The sequence below is a fragment of the Rhinolophus ferrumequinum genome, chromosome 6 (assembly GCF_004115265.2).
Source record: "Rhinolophus ferrumequinum isolate MPI-CBG mRhiFer1 chromosome 6, mRhiFer1_v1.p, whole genome shotgun sequence".
Taxonomy (NCBI): domain Eukaryota; kingdom Metazoa; phylum Chordata; class Mammalia; order Chiroptera; family Rhinolophidae; genus Rhinolophus; species Rhinolophus ferrumequinum.
In genome coordinates this window covers 8,594,903-8,610,138 of record NC_046289.1, presented here as the reverse complement: position 1 = coordinate 8,610,138, position 15,236 = coordinate 8,594,903, and the positions used below count along the sequence as shown (strand labels likewise).

General features: G+C 51.0%; 1 protein-coding gene across 1 annotated transcript; it reads left to right on the top strand.

Annotated features, from left to right (window-relative positions):
- The first annotated feature begins 3,475 nt into the window (after positions 1-3,475).
- On the top strand, positions 3,476-11,402 carry LOC117024188 (alpha-1-antichymotrypsin). Its single transcript, XM_033109609.1, has 5 exons — positions 3,476-3,594; positions 5,462-6,115; positions 7,818-8,091; positions 9,751-9,901; positions 10,979-11,402. The coding sequence occupies exons 2-5, from the start codon at positions 5,479-5,481 to the stop codon at positions 11,180-11,182; spliced, it is 1,266 nt and encodes a 421-aa protein (XP_032965500.1). The 5' UTR covers positions 3,476-3,594; positions 5,462-5,478; the 3' UTR covers positions 11,183-11,402.
- Positions 11,403-15,236: the final 3,834 nt, after the last annotated feature.

Sequence of the window (15,236 nt, the reverse complement as noted above, 5' to 3'; positions counted from 1 at the left end):
TGTTCACTTCATTAGAAACAAGTCACTAAGTCAGTCTAACTCTAGAGGATGACCATTAAGCTCCGCCTCTTGAAGTCAGAATTATCAAAGCTTTTGTGGACACATCTCTAAAAGGACCAGAGTATTGTAATCCCAGACACCAGCAGAGTAAATATCCTCATAATAGAGTCTTAATAAAAAAAATGCATGGACCGAATGAATGAATGAAGTGTGTGAAAAGAGTGTTCCTGCCACACTTTACAGAAAAGAGGCTGAGGCTCAGAAAGTTGAAGTGTGTGTAGGGTCGGCAGATAATAAGATGGAGAGTGGGGGTGCTCTTCCCCCCACAGTCCTGGCTTATAGGGAATTCTCAGGTGTGCCTGGAACATGGGAGGAAGGCAGTGTTGAAATAGCAGCCAATGATGGCCGGCGGAATAGCCACCAGTCCTCAGAGGAAAACAAGGCACAACACACAGTGGCTATGGATGACTAAGCAGCATGCAAAACGGACACAGGAATTTTCCTGGCTCCTGCCAAATACTTCTGCAGGAGCCCCCCAAGCCACGTGGGACACATGGGCTGTGCTGATGGGAATTTGCAAAGGTACCTCAGGTCTGCAGCCAGCACCTCTCCAAAGACCACAAACCAGAGCAGTGCAAACACAGCCAGAGAGAGGGGTGGGTGTCAGCAACAACAGGCTGCTGTCTCTGTACTTTTCCAACGGAGACTCCACCAGCCTGTAAGAGAGAAGACGGGGCCTGCTCTGGGGCTTGGGCAGTTGCCAATATCTCATTTCTTCCTCCTAAGAATTCTTAAGGTGCTATGATTGACAGCAGAGGTTCAGAGAGGTGAAGTAAGTGGCCTAAAGTCACCCAGCTAGTACACGGTGGCAGAACCACGTGCCACAGAAGTGAGGCCTCGCCCAGGACCTCATCTCCTCCCCGTCCTCTCTGGAAGGAACCAGCACTTTCCCTCTCAGCCTCACGTTTTCCATGGAGGTGGTACACTCTCTTACTCGGATTCTTGCTGTTTGTCCACACCTCTTGAGTCCCGGAAGTACACTCATGACCACTGCAATCCCAGCCCAAGTGGGGACTTGTCCTAAGGTTTTCCCTAAGACTATCTCTGCTAGGTCAGCATTCAGGGGTCAGAAGTAGCAACACAAAGGCCCTGTGGAAAATAGGAAGACAAGGAGCTGCCGTTGAGCTGCTGGAGGGGCGGCCGGATGGCTCAGTTGGTTAGAGCACGAGCTCTGAACAACAGGGTTGCCGGTTCGATTCCCCCATGCGCCAGTGAGCTGCGCCCTCCACAACTTGATTGAAGACAATGAGCTGCAGCTGAGCTGCCGGAGGGGCGGCCGGATGGCTCAGTCCAGATGGCTCAGTTGGTTACAGCACAAGCTCTCCATGGGATGGTGGGCTGCGCCCCCTGCAACTAAGATTGAAAACAGTAACTGGACTTGGAGCTGAGCTGCGCCCTCCACAACTAGATTGAAGGACACGTCTTGGAGCTGATGGGCCCTGGAGAAACACACTGTTCCCCAATATTCCCCCACTAAAAAAAAATAGGAAACAGTTTGGTCAAGCTTCCAAAGTCCAAGTCAGTTCAGTTCCCATGGACTCCATGTGTGTCTGGGGGCAGTGATAGTGACTGTCCCTTGGATGGAGCATCTGCTAGCCAGGGTCCAGACTGAGCTTGCTCAGTGTGCCTGTCATTTCCTTACTTTTGAAGCAGGTGCTATGGCCCTACTCACTTCTTGCCTGTGCTGGTCTCCACTCCCATGTACTGCCGGGTTTCCTGAGCTCTAAAAAGAAGCTCCTGGAGACCTTGGCCCTGACCCCACCAAAGCTGGGAAGAACCCTCCAGTGATCCCAACATCTGTACAAGAATTTTACTCCTGACATTGTCATTTTATCTCATGGTTCAAGGATGAAAATGTTTTCCTTTTTCTTTTTTCTTTCCTTTCCTTTTCTTTTTGTTCTCTTTTTATTTTTAAAGAGAGAGCATGGCAGCATGGAGAGAACCTGGATTTAGCATTGGGATGGTTTTGCTCAAGTTCTCCTGGCTCCACCACTTAACATCTGGTGGAGTCCCGGGCAAGTCATGAGATTAGATGTTGGAATTTTTCCTTCCTCCCAAACCTCCTTCCTGGAGGCTGGTCCATCCCAAGACTTGGTGACTATACTTAAAATGAAAGGGAGGACAGAGGTTGTTTTCAACATAGTCAGGAACCAGAGCTATACAGAGAGGAGCTCAGTACTGGCAATATCAGATATTGACCACCTAGCAGATATGGAGCCCTTCTGTCTGTGGAGCGCAATAGGTCTGGTGAATGAACGACAATCTGACAACCTGTCCAGGAGCTGGGAGAAGAGAGGGTCCCAGGGAGGATGGGGCCAAACTCTTCTTGGTCACTTCAGTGCTTTATAGTCAACAAATATTTATTAAGGACTAAAATGCAGCACTACACAAAACAAATGAACAAAAAAATCCTCTCCCAGTACAGCTAACATGTAGTATAATGTCACTTAATCTTTGCAATCACCCTGTCAGGGAAATGTTAGCTGCATTTTAGAGAAGGAGGAGATTAAGACTGAGGGATTTCCAGTAAATTGTTTGAGGTCACTCAGTCGGTGAGTGGTATATTCAGGTCTACCTCATGCCAAAGCCATTCCCTCACCACTGATCCAGAGGTTTCCAAACTGTGCCTTGTGTAAGGGTTTCGCGGAAGTTTGTCACAGATGGAGGGTTGTGATTATTAGGGACCAAGGGGAAGGTTTGACCCATGAGCTCAAGAAAGGCCTGTTTTTAGCTCTGAGAGAGACCTCGAGGTCAGGAATGAGGACCAACCAGCTCTTAGGGTGAACTTGTCGTGGAAGAGCAGCAGGACGAAGAGAAAGCCCCCAAAGACAGATGGGGCTGGAGACCAGGGCCCCCCACGACACTGGTGCTCTCCATATGCCCGGGGGCTTCAGGTTAACACAGCTATCCTGAGCTATAGAAAACTAAAAAGTGCTGCATTTTAAAAAATATATCTGAGTTTCTATATGGAGACTCATATCACATACACACATACACACACACACACACACACACACACACACACACACACATCAAAGAAAGATGACTTTAAAAATACAACAAATGCTAGCAGGGGTTTTCCCCAGGTGACAAAATTCTGGGGAACATTTTTCAATGAGTATTTCATAAACAGGAAAAACCACTAACAAGAATTGTTGTGTTTTTTTTAAAGGACAATCATCAGGGATATTTTTCAATGTCCTTTTGTATATTTTCTGGATTTACAGGTTCCCCCACAAGTACATCATAAAGAAAAGAAAAAATTAACAGGGAGGTTTGGTTTAGTTTTGCTTTTAAGAGACGAAACGTTAGCTGTTCCTGTAACTGGATTATTAATAAGTCCATGTTCCCAGAAGCGGTCACTTGGCCATTTCCAGTCTGGGAAGAGGGCAGCTCGTCTTCCCTGCCAGCATTTCCTAACTAAGGGGAGGAGTCCTTTGCAGGGTTAAATAAGCCTTAGCACCCATGAAAATCCAGCACTCAGGCAGGCTGTGGCTTTGGAATCCTCTGACTACATTCAGCCATCTGAAGCAGGTAATCCTTGACGCTGCGCGTACTGGGAGCAAAGGAATCCATTTTTCCAGGGTGGTTCTAGGTCTTGCCCTGGAGCAATAGACTACGTGGCAGGAGGGAGCCAAGAGGAGGTGTGCCAGAGGGCTGGCAATTATGCTGTACACTCTGAAGACAGTCCTCTCTCTGGGTCTGAGTTTTCACACCTGCAAAGGGGTGGAAGTGCCATGAGGGCATCCAGGGTCATTTCTGCCCCTGACACTTGGATTCTGGTTTGAGCCAGCTGTGCAGCCCTGTTTAGCTGCGTATCCACTCTCAAGGCAAGAACCCCCCTGACAGACAGGAGGCGCTTCCCCTTGCCTGGCACAAGGTGCTGCTCTCAGACGGGGTGTGGACAGATGGCTGCACTGGGTGCCTCTGGACAGAAGCCACAGGGTCTCAGTAGGGGCTGTCCTGGGGCTCCAGGCCACTGGCCCAAGCCGACAAGCAGACCACGGAAAAGACAGGCCGCTCAGAAACAGAGCCAGCCTCCAACTTGCCAAAACAGACAAGCCCTTTTCTCCAGAAATAATTTTTGGGATAAAAAAGTTTAACTCTTTTTCCAAATAAATGGTTACGTGAGCCAGAGAGTAAACATTTGGGGCAATTGAACTGCCTGTGTCCCTGGGTTTGTCCAAAGGTGGTTCCACTGCCTTCCCCGTGAGAATCAGCCTGGCTCCCTCTCCTCTCCTGTCCCCTCCTCTCCTCCTTCTTCCTCTCCCCTCTCCCTGCACTTCACCTCCCCACCCCTCCCCACCACCCCAGCTGCCCTTTTCTCTACTGAATTCTGGACTGAGGCTGAAGGTGAATGATCCTGTTTGCTGCAGCCACAGGCTTTGAACTCCACCTCTCGGGTCTTCTTTTAGTGCAATAGCTCCATCCCCTGTCCCCATGGAATCCTGGCTCTGGCTTATAGTTTCAGAGAGGGGGAACATGGGAGGAGATAATCTCTGAAGACATATCAAGAGGCAGCACCTTCGTCGTTTATCTCATTTGAGCTCAACATGTTGTATTGAGAGGTTCAGTCACTTGCTTGTAACCACACAGCCATCACAAGTGGCCAAAATGAAATCCTAGTCCAGGTCTCTGAGACTCTGAAGCCCACACTGCTCTCTCCCCACCAGCAGCCCTTTCCAGGCTTATGGTAGAAACAACTACCAGCTGTCAACCTGGCAGGGATAAAAAGAACATTCTACCTTCCTTTGGTCTTTGCACCAACCCTTAGCAGGGCCATCTAGCTACAGCTTTGCTTTTTGTGTCCTCTCTTGATGAGCACTTACTGCAACCAGGTATCACACAGAGAACGTCTGCCCACAACTGGTCATCCAGAGGCCAGGAGCAGCGCTGTGGTCTCTGACTCAGCCCTGGCCTCCTTCCCGGCATTCTAGTTGAGGGGCAGACAAAGGATGTAAGGCGTAAGGAGGCCCTGCTTTCTAGTCCTTTCTGAGTGATGTCCACTCACCAAGCAGGAGGAGGAGGAGGATGTGTTCTGATTGGACAGCACCTCACACCCGTCACTAGTTTCCCCATCTAGGAGCCAGGCAAACCTGGCTTTCTACCCCCGCTCTGCCTCTTGCTTGCTGTGTGACTTTGGGCTAGCCCCTTCACCTCTCTGTGCCCAGTTTCTCCACTTGGGGGAGGGGAATGGCAACAATTACAGTGCTTACCTGAAAAAGAGAGAAGGCACATTAGAGCATAATCATGCACGTCGGGTGCCCAGGAGAGCACCTAACCCTGGGAGATCACAAAGCTAGCAGAGGCAGAGACCGGGACGCAGGCCGTGTGGGAGGCCGTGGGAGGTGGGCAGGGCACGCCCTGGCCCTCTGAGACTGAAAGGAGCTTTGCTTTCCAGGGTTGACGGCAGAGGGAATGCCACCCCTCCTGGTTCTGGGGCTCCTGATGGCGGGGCTCTACCACAATGTTCACGGCCTCCCGGGGGGCATGCTTGGCCAGAAGAACGTGACCCAGGAGGACCAACACCACAGGACACCTGTGGACAACCTCAGATTAGCCTCGAGCAACACGGACTTTGCCTTCAGCCTCTACAAGCAGTTGGCTTCGACGGACCCCAATAAGAATGTCATCTTCTCCCCGCTGAGCGTTTCCATGGCCCTGGCCTTCCTGTCCCTGGGCGCCCGTGGCACCACCCTGGTGGAGATCCTGACAGGCCTCAAGTTCAACCTCACGGAGACCTCGGAGGCAGAAATCCACCAGGGCTTTCAGCACATGCTGCGCTCCCTCAGCCAACCCAACAGTCTGCTGCAGCTGAGCCTGGGCAATGCCATGTTCGTCAACGAGAAGCTGAAGCTGCTGGACAAGTTCCGAGATGATGCCAAGGCACTGTACGCCTCTGAGGCTTTCGCCACCAACTTCCAGGACCCCACCGCCGCCAAGGAGCTCATCAATGACTACGTGAAGGAGAAAACCCGGGGGAACATCGTGGATTTGGTCAAGCACCTTGACCCAAACACAGCAATGGTCCTGGTGAATTATATCTTCTTTAAAGGTGAGCGCCCGACTTGGGGTCCGGAAGGAAACAGGCTTTATTTCTGAGCCCTCAGGGCTATTGCTGTCCTGGCTCAGCAATCCGTGTTACTGGGCACACTGCTACAGAGGAGGGGCCCTCTGCTTATGGGGTGGCGGAGGGGGGGGTGAGCGTGAACCCCAAGCCCCCACCCAGCCCACAGGCACCGTCTTCTCCTGGGGTTTTCCAAATTAGTTTGTCAATCCAGGACATAACTGCAGAGGAGCCCATCAACCCTTTGTCTGAGCCAGGGTGGCACTTTTCATTCTGACTCAAACTTGTCCAGCTCCCAGAAGGAAGACGCTCCCCTTTCAGATCACTTCTGGGTGGTCAGAACTTGAACTCCGTCCCTGGAGAGTCGCTTTTGGGCCTGCCCAGGAAGGCCCTCTGCCTACACACTGCACTGGCGTTTCTGACCCGGACTCTGTCCTCGCCCAGCAGGGGCACTCGGTCTCTGGGAGGGTGCTGGCAGGGCAGGTGGTCGTCTGCACGGGAAGACAGCCTCTAAGGAGCCTGGCTATCCCAGGGTTCTGTGATTGTGCTGTCCTATAATCTCGAGGGAATGGTGTGGCCACCGTCGGGGAAGAACCGCGGGGAAGGGCGATATCCAGGACAGAACCCTTTTGGGACAGTGCCCGACCCATTTCACAGACAGGAATATGACAAATGCAAACCTCAGCCATAAGTTCTGAGGGGGCAGAGTGCAAGCAGATAGATTCTGCCTTATGGAGCCAGCAGTCCAAAAGGGGACAAACAATAGATAGGGACGCAGAGAGTGACCATTGAGTCAGAGGGAGGGTGAAGTGCCTGAGACACATGAGCTGTGTGGAGACATGGAGAGATCCCTGAATTATGGCTCCTGGCTGAGGCCCGGGCAAGCCCTCCTGGGCCTGCATTCTCATCTGCAAATTGAAACGTGGAACCGGATTCTTCTGTAAAACTAATCCAGGCCTGATGTGTCATGTTTGTTCTTTGAGTCTCTTGTTTTCCCTTCCCGACAGCCTGCCGTATCCTAGGACTGTGTCCTCCAAATTTTCCTCTAGCAGGGGTGGCACACAAAGCAGTGGAGGGGGCTTCACATTTCCAAGGAAGCCCCCAGGTGTCTCATCTCCCCAGGAAGTCCCCACCACCCCACTGAGTGCTCCAGTCCTCCTGGGGGAGGAGACCTGTGTCCCTCTCCTCAGTTGACCTTCACCCTGCCCTCAGGTTCCCTGGTTTCTCTTTGCTTCGCTTGTTTCACAAGCTGTGGGTCTATGTACACATCCCTGCAATGCTGAACAACTGGTGACGCCTCTGAAGCAGCTGGGGTTCCCCATTTCTCCCCAGGCCCAGCCTCCTACAGCACTGTCGGGCCCCTTCCCCGCTCCTTCCCTAGCCCCCATCTCTCTTTTGCACCTCCCATGCCCAAATGCCTGTGGGTTTCTCATTTAGCACAATTAACCAGGTCTTTGAATCACGGCCCCCCTTTGCAATCCAAACCCATGGGGTTCATTCCACTCCCATTGGCTTCCCCACCTGCCAAGGTATTTTTGCAAACCAAGGCAGGGCCATCCCTGAGAGGAGCTGTGGGGTGGCTGTTGGTGTGTGGAGGGTCTTCACCGCTCAGGGTACCCGGGCAGAGAGGGGTGGAGGCAGGGGAGCGCTGGCCTTCACAGACTTCTCCCACCGCTCCCTCCGCCTCTAGCCAAGTGGGAGACGCCCTTTGACCCCGACGACACTTTCGAGGCAAAGTTCTTTGTGGGTAAGGGAAAGTCGGTGAAGGTGTCCATGATGAGCATTGAGGACCTGACCATGCCTTACTTCCGGGACGAGGACCTCTCCTGCACCGTGGTGGAGCTCAAGTACACCAGCAACGACAGCGCGCTCTTCATCCTCCCAGACAAGGGCAAAATGGAACAGGTGGAAGCCACGTTGCTCCCTGAGACGTTGAGGAGGTGGAGAGGTTCACTGCAGATGAGGTGACTATCCCCGGGCCCCCGGAGCTGTCGGCTGGTCCACCTTCTTTCTCAGCCATCCCCCCTCTTCCCAGCTTCCCATCTCCCCCCAAATCAGGGCCTCACGAAGGTCCAGGGGTGGGCGTGTAGCAGTGGGAGAACCTGTACTGGGGCAGGTGGAGTGTGGGATTACCTTACCCGTTGCTGCCTGTGTGGCTTTGGGCTTGCAGTCTTTTCTTCTATGATGACATCAGCTGGGACAGGGGCTGAGGTTGCCTCTGACTGTGACAAGTCATAGGAATCGTCAACACTACACCCAACACTCAGGCCTGTTCTCTCCTTGTCTCAGCCTCTTGCAGGTAGAGAGGGGCAGACGGAATTGTGGTCAGTCGCGGGCTACCTGAGCACCTACTATGTGCCGGGCACTAATTTAGACCCCGAGGATGTATCAGTCAATGAAACGCAAAATCCTCTGGTCTCACGGAGCTTACTTTGTAATTGGGAGAGAGAGAGACAATAGATAAATATAATAAAGAAAGGAATTATTTGGTACGTTCAAGGGTGAGAAATGAGAGGGGGTGAGAAATAGCAGAGCAGGGTAAAAGGATTAAGAAAACGGGACGGGGAGGTAGTTTTTCTTTTTTGTGTGTGTGGTTTTAAATAGGGTGGCTATTAAGTACCTTTCGGCATCAACATGACAGAAGTAAGGGACTGAGCCATATGGATATGTTGGGGAACAGCATTCCTGGAAGAGGGAACAGCCAGTGCTAAGCCTGTACGGTGGGAACAAGCCTCGTATGTTTGAGGATCAGTGAGACCAGACTGGCTGGAGCAGAGTGAGTAAGAGGAAGCGTTGATAGGTCAGTGTCTGCTCCCATGGGAGAAACAGCCTCCTTATATTGAGGAACTGTACGACCAGGCGCACTGTGACAAGAGTCTTAAGGGAGATATATACAAAGGGAGAGGGAAACTTGGAGGCCAGAGATATCACCTCTTGCTCCAAGAACTCTCTGCCAGCTCTGCTCAGAAGCAAAAGCAGTCCCAGCCCTCAAGAAGCTCACTGGGGAGGCAAGATGAGGAACTTCAACTGTTTCAGGATCTTCCAGGCTCTTCAAGTACAGCCCCCAGGCCCTTCACGTCGTTCCCCTAGCCTCTGCCCGACCCCTCACTTCTCCTTTGTCCCGACGCCGAGGCTCCCTCTTTCTCTTCCTACCTTCTTGTGAGTTCATGTATCTGCCTCGTGCCCTCTTTTTGCCCAGCCAGCTCTTTCCCCTCCTCTGGGACTCAGGCTTGATGCCACCTCTCACAGGAAGCCTTCCTGGTACTCAAGGAGCCAGCTGCCCCAGCATGGTCTCCCAGCATGCTGTGACATCTCTTGGCATGAAGGCGTTTCTCACTGCACTGCAAGCTTCCAGGGGAAGGGCAGGGATGGGCCTGGGCCCCGCCTCAGCCACAGCCCCAGCCCTGGCACACTGCCTGGCACATGTAGGCACTTGCTAATGTGAGTAGATAATGAATGAATGAAGAAGAGGAAGGACGAAGGCTCAAGAAAGTGAGGAAAGGAATATTTACTTCCCGAGAGAAGAAGGTGGTTGGAGAGAAACCGGGGGGACCCCACTGTGAGGCAGGAGATAGGTGGGCAGAGTCGAGCAGATGCTCACGTTTATTTTTCTCGTTTCCTAGAAAAGTAGATGAGCTCTACCTGCCAAAGTTTTCCATCTCTAGCGACTATAATCTGGAAGACACACTCCCCCAGCTGGGCATGAGTGAAGTGTTCACCACACAGGCTGACCTGTCAGGAGTCACAGGGGCCAGGAATCTGGCAGTTACTCAGGTGAGTCAAGTTGGAACAATTCACCCTCCGTATGGGAATTTGAATGGTGAAAGCCAGGCAGACAATTGGGTAATCTTAGATTTGCATGCATACCTGCATTTCTCATTATCCAATCACCCTCCCTGGGACTCCACCAAGCCCGGGAAATCTAGGTAACAACCGTCCAGGGGGCTGGTCCCTACCTTTCTGCAATAGAATGTGACACAGGAGCCGGTCCTGGGGAAGAGCCTGGAGTGGAATTAACGGTGGGCCCCATCCCAGGCTCCACATTTACTGCCAATGGGGCAAATATTTAAGTCCTCTACCTGTCAATTATTTCATAGGTAAAACGGGGTGCTAGGTCTTGGCTAGTGTGCAGGGCCTGGCAGAGTGGGTAAGAGGTTATAGGTAATAGCAATGGTTATAGGACGCTTGTGATCAAGGTCACCAAGAATATGAGAGAATACCAGGGGCCCTGGCATAGCAGTCCTAGAAACAGAGCAGTTGAAAAGTGGGGGGGGGGGGGGAGTCAGGAGGGCAGCTGTCCACTCTCCTCTGCACCCCACCTTGCAAAGGGTGTGGCAATGGAAGGGCGTGTGTGGAAGGGCCTGTATAGTCCAAGAATGTGACGCTACATCTTATGCAAAGTAGTCCAGGGCCCCAAGAACATCTGGGTTGGGTCAGGAGAGGTGCAGAAAGCAGTGCCAGCCCACCCTGTGCGATCCACGGAGGTGTCTGCATCAGCTACTTCAAGATGAAGGAAAAATGCCTCGACTTGCTCCCACCCCTGTCCCCTACAACAACGGGCATTTGGCGGGCAGCATAGTCTGTGGGTTCAGACAGAGAAGGATCCCGGTCAGGGTGACCTGGGCAGGCCACTCACAGCCTGGAGCCTCAGTGTGCACATCGGCACCTCAGGACTGTGCAAAACCGATGACAGATTGTTGGGAGGCACAGACAAATTGGACAAGTTGATGAGCACAGTGACAGGTTAGCGGTAGATGCTTGATAAATGTCAGTCCCCTCAGAGGCACGAGGCAGTCTACTTCTCTCCTGCTCACCCTGTCTCTGGTGGGTAATGCTCTGGTGTCCCCACAGGTGGTCCACAAGACCCTGATTGAAGTGGCTGAGACGGGCACGGAAGCAGCTGCCGCCACGGGAAACAAAGTTACCCTCATGTCCGGAAAACTAGGCCCAATGACTATTGTGAATTTCAACAGGCCCTTTCTGTTATCCATACTCTCCAAAGACACCCAGAGCATTATGTTTCTTGTCAAAGTTGTCAACCCCAATCAAGCCTAGAGCTCCGCACTGAGCGGTGGGACCCCTTGTTAAGGGTGCCCAGGTCTCTGGGTGCAGTCTGGCCTCTGTGCACAGAGGAGTTGGCGTTTCTGGCCTTGCCTCCTCATTTTTGGGAAAGTGACAGTGACTTTGCTTGGTGGCTCCCATATGTGCAGGAAGCCTGTCAACTGTTCAACCGGAGGCCCTGAGACCTCCCAACACCAATAAACCATCTTCCTTCGAAAGGTGTTTTCCTTGTGTCTTTCTGCCCTGATCTGCCTGACTCCATGCCCTGTAGCCACCTGTGCTGGGCGCTAAGCCCCTGACCTCCCACATGGGTTCAGCCCCACCCCAGGCTCTGGGCCCCTGCCTTCATCTTCAGTAGCTTGGCCAGGACCAAGCCCACCTAGACCTCAGGCCCAACACCGGGAGGGGAACCTGCTGCCCGAGTCCTACTTCTGTGGGCTCTCTGGTCCCCAGTTCCAGTGTCACTCTTTCCTTCCCCCAGGTTCTGCACACATGCTGACCCTTGCAGGGGCGCCAGGCCCTGACTCCTTCTGACGTAGTCCCTGGACCCCTCCTGCGGTTGAGCTGGGCCCTCTCCCTTCTAGGAGATCCCGGGTCAGCGCCCCAGCACTTCCAGTTTGGGGAGAGTGGCTACTTTCCAGGTTCCCAGTTCTGAGTCTTCCCCCTGACAGATGGTCCCCTGAACAACCAGAATGAGGATCTGGGAGTAAACAAGCAATAGACACACAACGGCAATAAAAGCGATCACTCAGTCATTCATTCCGCTGTCATCAGAAACTGTGATCTTCAGGAATAGCACAGGCAATAATGACGATGTCAACAAGTGAATGCATAGTTGAGATCTTTCTGCCAGGCAAGCTGCTGGGACCTCTACCCAGAATAACCCACTTAGTCCTTGTGATGTGATGGCCCTATGAGATAGATGCTATTATGAGTCCCATTATATAGATGAGGAAACTGAGGAACAGAGGCTTGGTAATTTCCCCCAAGGCCACACAGGATGAGAGGCGTTTGCGGTTTGAGGTGTGACAGCAGTATATTGTCACAACCTGCTTAATGTCAGAGAAACTTTCTAACCCACAAAGCGATTCTGCCCTGAAAGATTTTCACAGTGATGGCCGTGAAAGGACTTAGAATCTGATGGGCAAGATAGGTGATGAAAAAAGGAAGCTGAGAGGACAGCACCAAACTCAGTTGGGGAAGTCAGGGAAGGCTTCCCAGTGGAGGTGACTTCTGTGCTGCAATCAGAGGAAGAGTAGAAGGTGGTCAAGTGAACAGACAGGAGAATGTTCTGGGCAGGAGAAAGAGTGACGGAGGCATTTTCAAGAAACCAAAAGCAGATGGGCAGCCCTGGAGCAGAGACGGATGGGCTGCAGAGAGGGACAGTCTGTGATGGAGCCATTGGATCTCTGAGGGCCTGGAGGCTTAGTAAGGATTCTCCAATGGTTCCTTAGAGCCACCGGCAGCTTTAAAGGAGTTTAAACAGAGAATTGATAGAAGTAGATTTATATACTAGAAAAATGACTCTGGCTGCTGAGTAGAAGTGATTCGGGGTTTAGGACAAAGCTGGGGGCTGGGCACTGAGGGGGCTGTTGCAGAAACTAGGGCAAAAATGGATCCCAGCTGGAGGTGGAGAATGGGGATGATTCGTAGGCTATGAGAACTGAGGCGACTTTGTGAGCAGGTGTAGGGACAAAGAGAGAATAACCCGCATTTGGGTTAAGCTCCTGGTGGTAATGAAGAAAGAATTCCCTGAGAGAGGACACCCTCGTGCTGGGAGGGGTAGGGTGACTCATTCAGATTTGGACACACCCAAAACCCTGCTGTTCCTGGGAGACTGCCAAGGGATTTGTTCAGGAGTGAAACCTGGGCTGGAGGGGAGCAGTCAGGATTTGTCCCCCTGAGATGGGTGAGTGAGGCGGAGGACTTCCCCCAAAATGAGTGCCGTGGAGTCTGAAGGGACGTCTCATCCTCCATTGAAGGGGTTGGCTAAGAAAGGGCAGCTCAGCAAGGAGAGTGACCAGAGAGAGAGAGAAGGGAGGAGAACCGAAGGAAAGTTGTCACCCCAGGACCAAGAGGAGAGTCACCAAGGGGACAGGGAGAGGACTTGGGGGAAAGGAGGGAATGAGTGGGTCCGTGGGATGTAGCAGCATCTCACAGTAACGCAGCAGCTGCGTTCACCCTTATTTCACTTAATTACGGCGCTCAAGCGGAAGAACAGGGATGCTGGCAATTCGGATATACCAAAGAGAAGCCGTGAAGGCCTTCCTTTAAGTGAAAAGGTGAAAGTTCTCAACTGTAATAAGGAAAAAAAATCACATGCTGAGGTTACTAAGATCGACGGTAAGAATGAATCTTCTATCCGTGAAATTCTGACGTGGAAAGAAGAAATGTGTGCTAGTTCTGCGGTCACACCTCAAAACGCAAACACCTCATCACAGAAGCCCTGTATCATCTCACATCACACAAAAAGGGGAAGGGTGAGTCCAGGACAATGAGAGAGAAGGAGAGAGAGAGAGAGAGAGAGAGAGAGAGAGAGAGAGAGAGAGAGAAAGAGAGAGAGAGAGAGAGAGAGAGAGAGAGAGAGAGACCGACCACATTCACATAACTTTTATAATAGCATATTGTTATAATTGTTCTATTTTATTATTAGTTATTGTTGTTAATCTCTTACTGTGCTTACTTTATCAATCAAGCTTTATCACAGGTGTGGATGTATAGGAGAAAGCATAATATATGTAGGGTTCAGTGCCACCTGTGGTTTCAGGCATCCACCGAGGGTCTCGGGACATACCGCCTGTGGATAAGAGAGGACGGCTGTATTAAAAATGCCACGTGGAGACCTTGTTTGAATCCTAACTCAAACAAATCAACTGTAAACAAACATTTAAGGAAATGTTTGTGACTTGAAATTTGGTGGTACTAAGGAATTACGGATTTTTTTAAAGGCGTGATACATACTTTTGTGGCTAGGGTTTTTAAAAAATTTCTTATAGATTAAATGATGTGTGGAATTTGTTTGAAAGCCATCCAAAGGGGAAAGGGACGGGGTGGAAAAAATGATACTGACCTCCTGCTGATAATAACTGAAGCTGCTGACGGGTATGTGGAGGTTCATTATATCATTCTCTCTATTTTGTAGATGTTTGAATTCTTCCATAATCCGAATTTGGAACAATAAAAATCACCCAGGGCAGGATTGTGCTTTATTCCCCAGTAGTTCGTGCATCTTAATCAATTCGGATATGCCAAAGAGAATGAATGAATGGATGAATGAATGAATGAATTTCATTATAGTGAATGAATGAATGAATTTCATGATAGACCCCTGCTGAATTCTCCCTTGAATGAACATCAAGAGAAGAACTGAAGATTCTGAGACGTAAGCAAGAAGTGACTGTATGGGTGTTTACGTCCAGACAGTGGATGAGCAGAGTAAAAATAAAGTAATAATACACAAATCTGGGAGAAAATTAAGTCTGGGTCACATCGATTAACCCATGTAAACTCTGTCTCTGCACTCCATCGGTAGGCCACATTTGTGCCTTCCCTGCTGGCACTCAGGAAAGAGAAGGTATCTGAGTTGCAAAAGTTTTGCAAATACTCTTTCTGTTGAGTACATATTAACTTTTCTGTTTATGCTGCTTCAAAGTGGAGAGTTCTATTGACCTTCCTGAAGAACTAGTGATTACAATCGAAAAACACTATATGCAGAATGAATAAGCAATCGTGACATTTTAAAATCATAACCCAAGCTCCGTGGGGGCAAGAACCTATGACTTGGGCTGCGTTCCTGCGACGAGCACAGTGTCTGACAGGCAGTAGTGTCCACAGATGCGTGTTGGATGAAAGAACGAAACCAGGAGAGGCTGGAGCACTGCTGCAATTAGCTCAGCCTTTTACCGGCGCTAGTTTTAAAGAATGTCCATATACGTCACTAGCTTTAACCCACATGGCCACATTGAGCAGTAATGGGGGCAAAGGAGGAAACTGAGACCCAGGAGAGTGTCCGTCTGCAAAAGCAGTGGAATCGAGACACCCCAGGACA

What these genes read in the sequence shown, in the direction of transcription:
- LOC117024188 (XM_033109609.1), top strand. Translation starts at nt 5,479, where the DNA reads ATGCCACCCCTCCTGGTTCTGGGGCTCCTGATGGCGGGGCTCTACCAC. An exon ending in GAATTATATCTTCTTTAAAG is followed by an intron (nt 6,116 to 7,817) that starts GTGAGCGCCCGA and finishes CTCCGCCTCTAG; the next exon opens with CCAAGTGGGAGACGCCCTTT. An exon ending in GGAATCTGGCAGTTACTCAG is followed by an intron (nt 9,902 to 10,978) that starts GTGAGTCAAGTT and finishes GTGTCCCCACAG; the next exon opens with GTGGTCCACAAGACCCTGAT.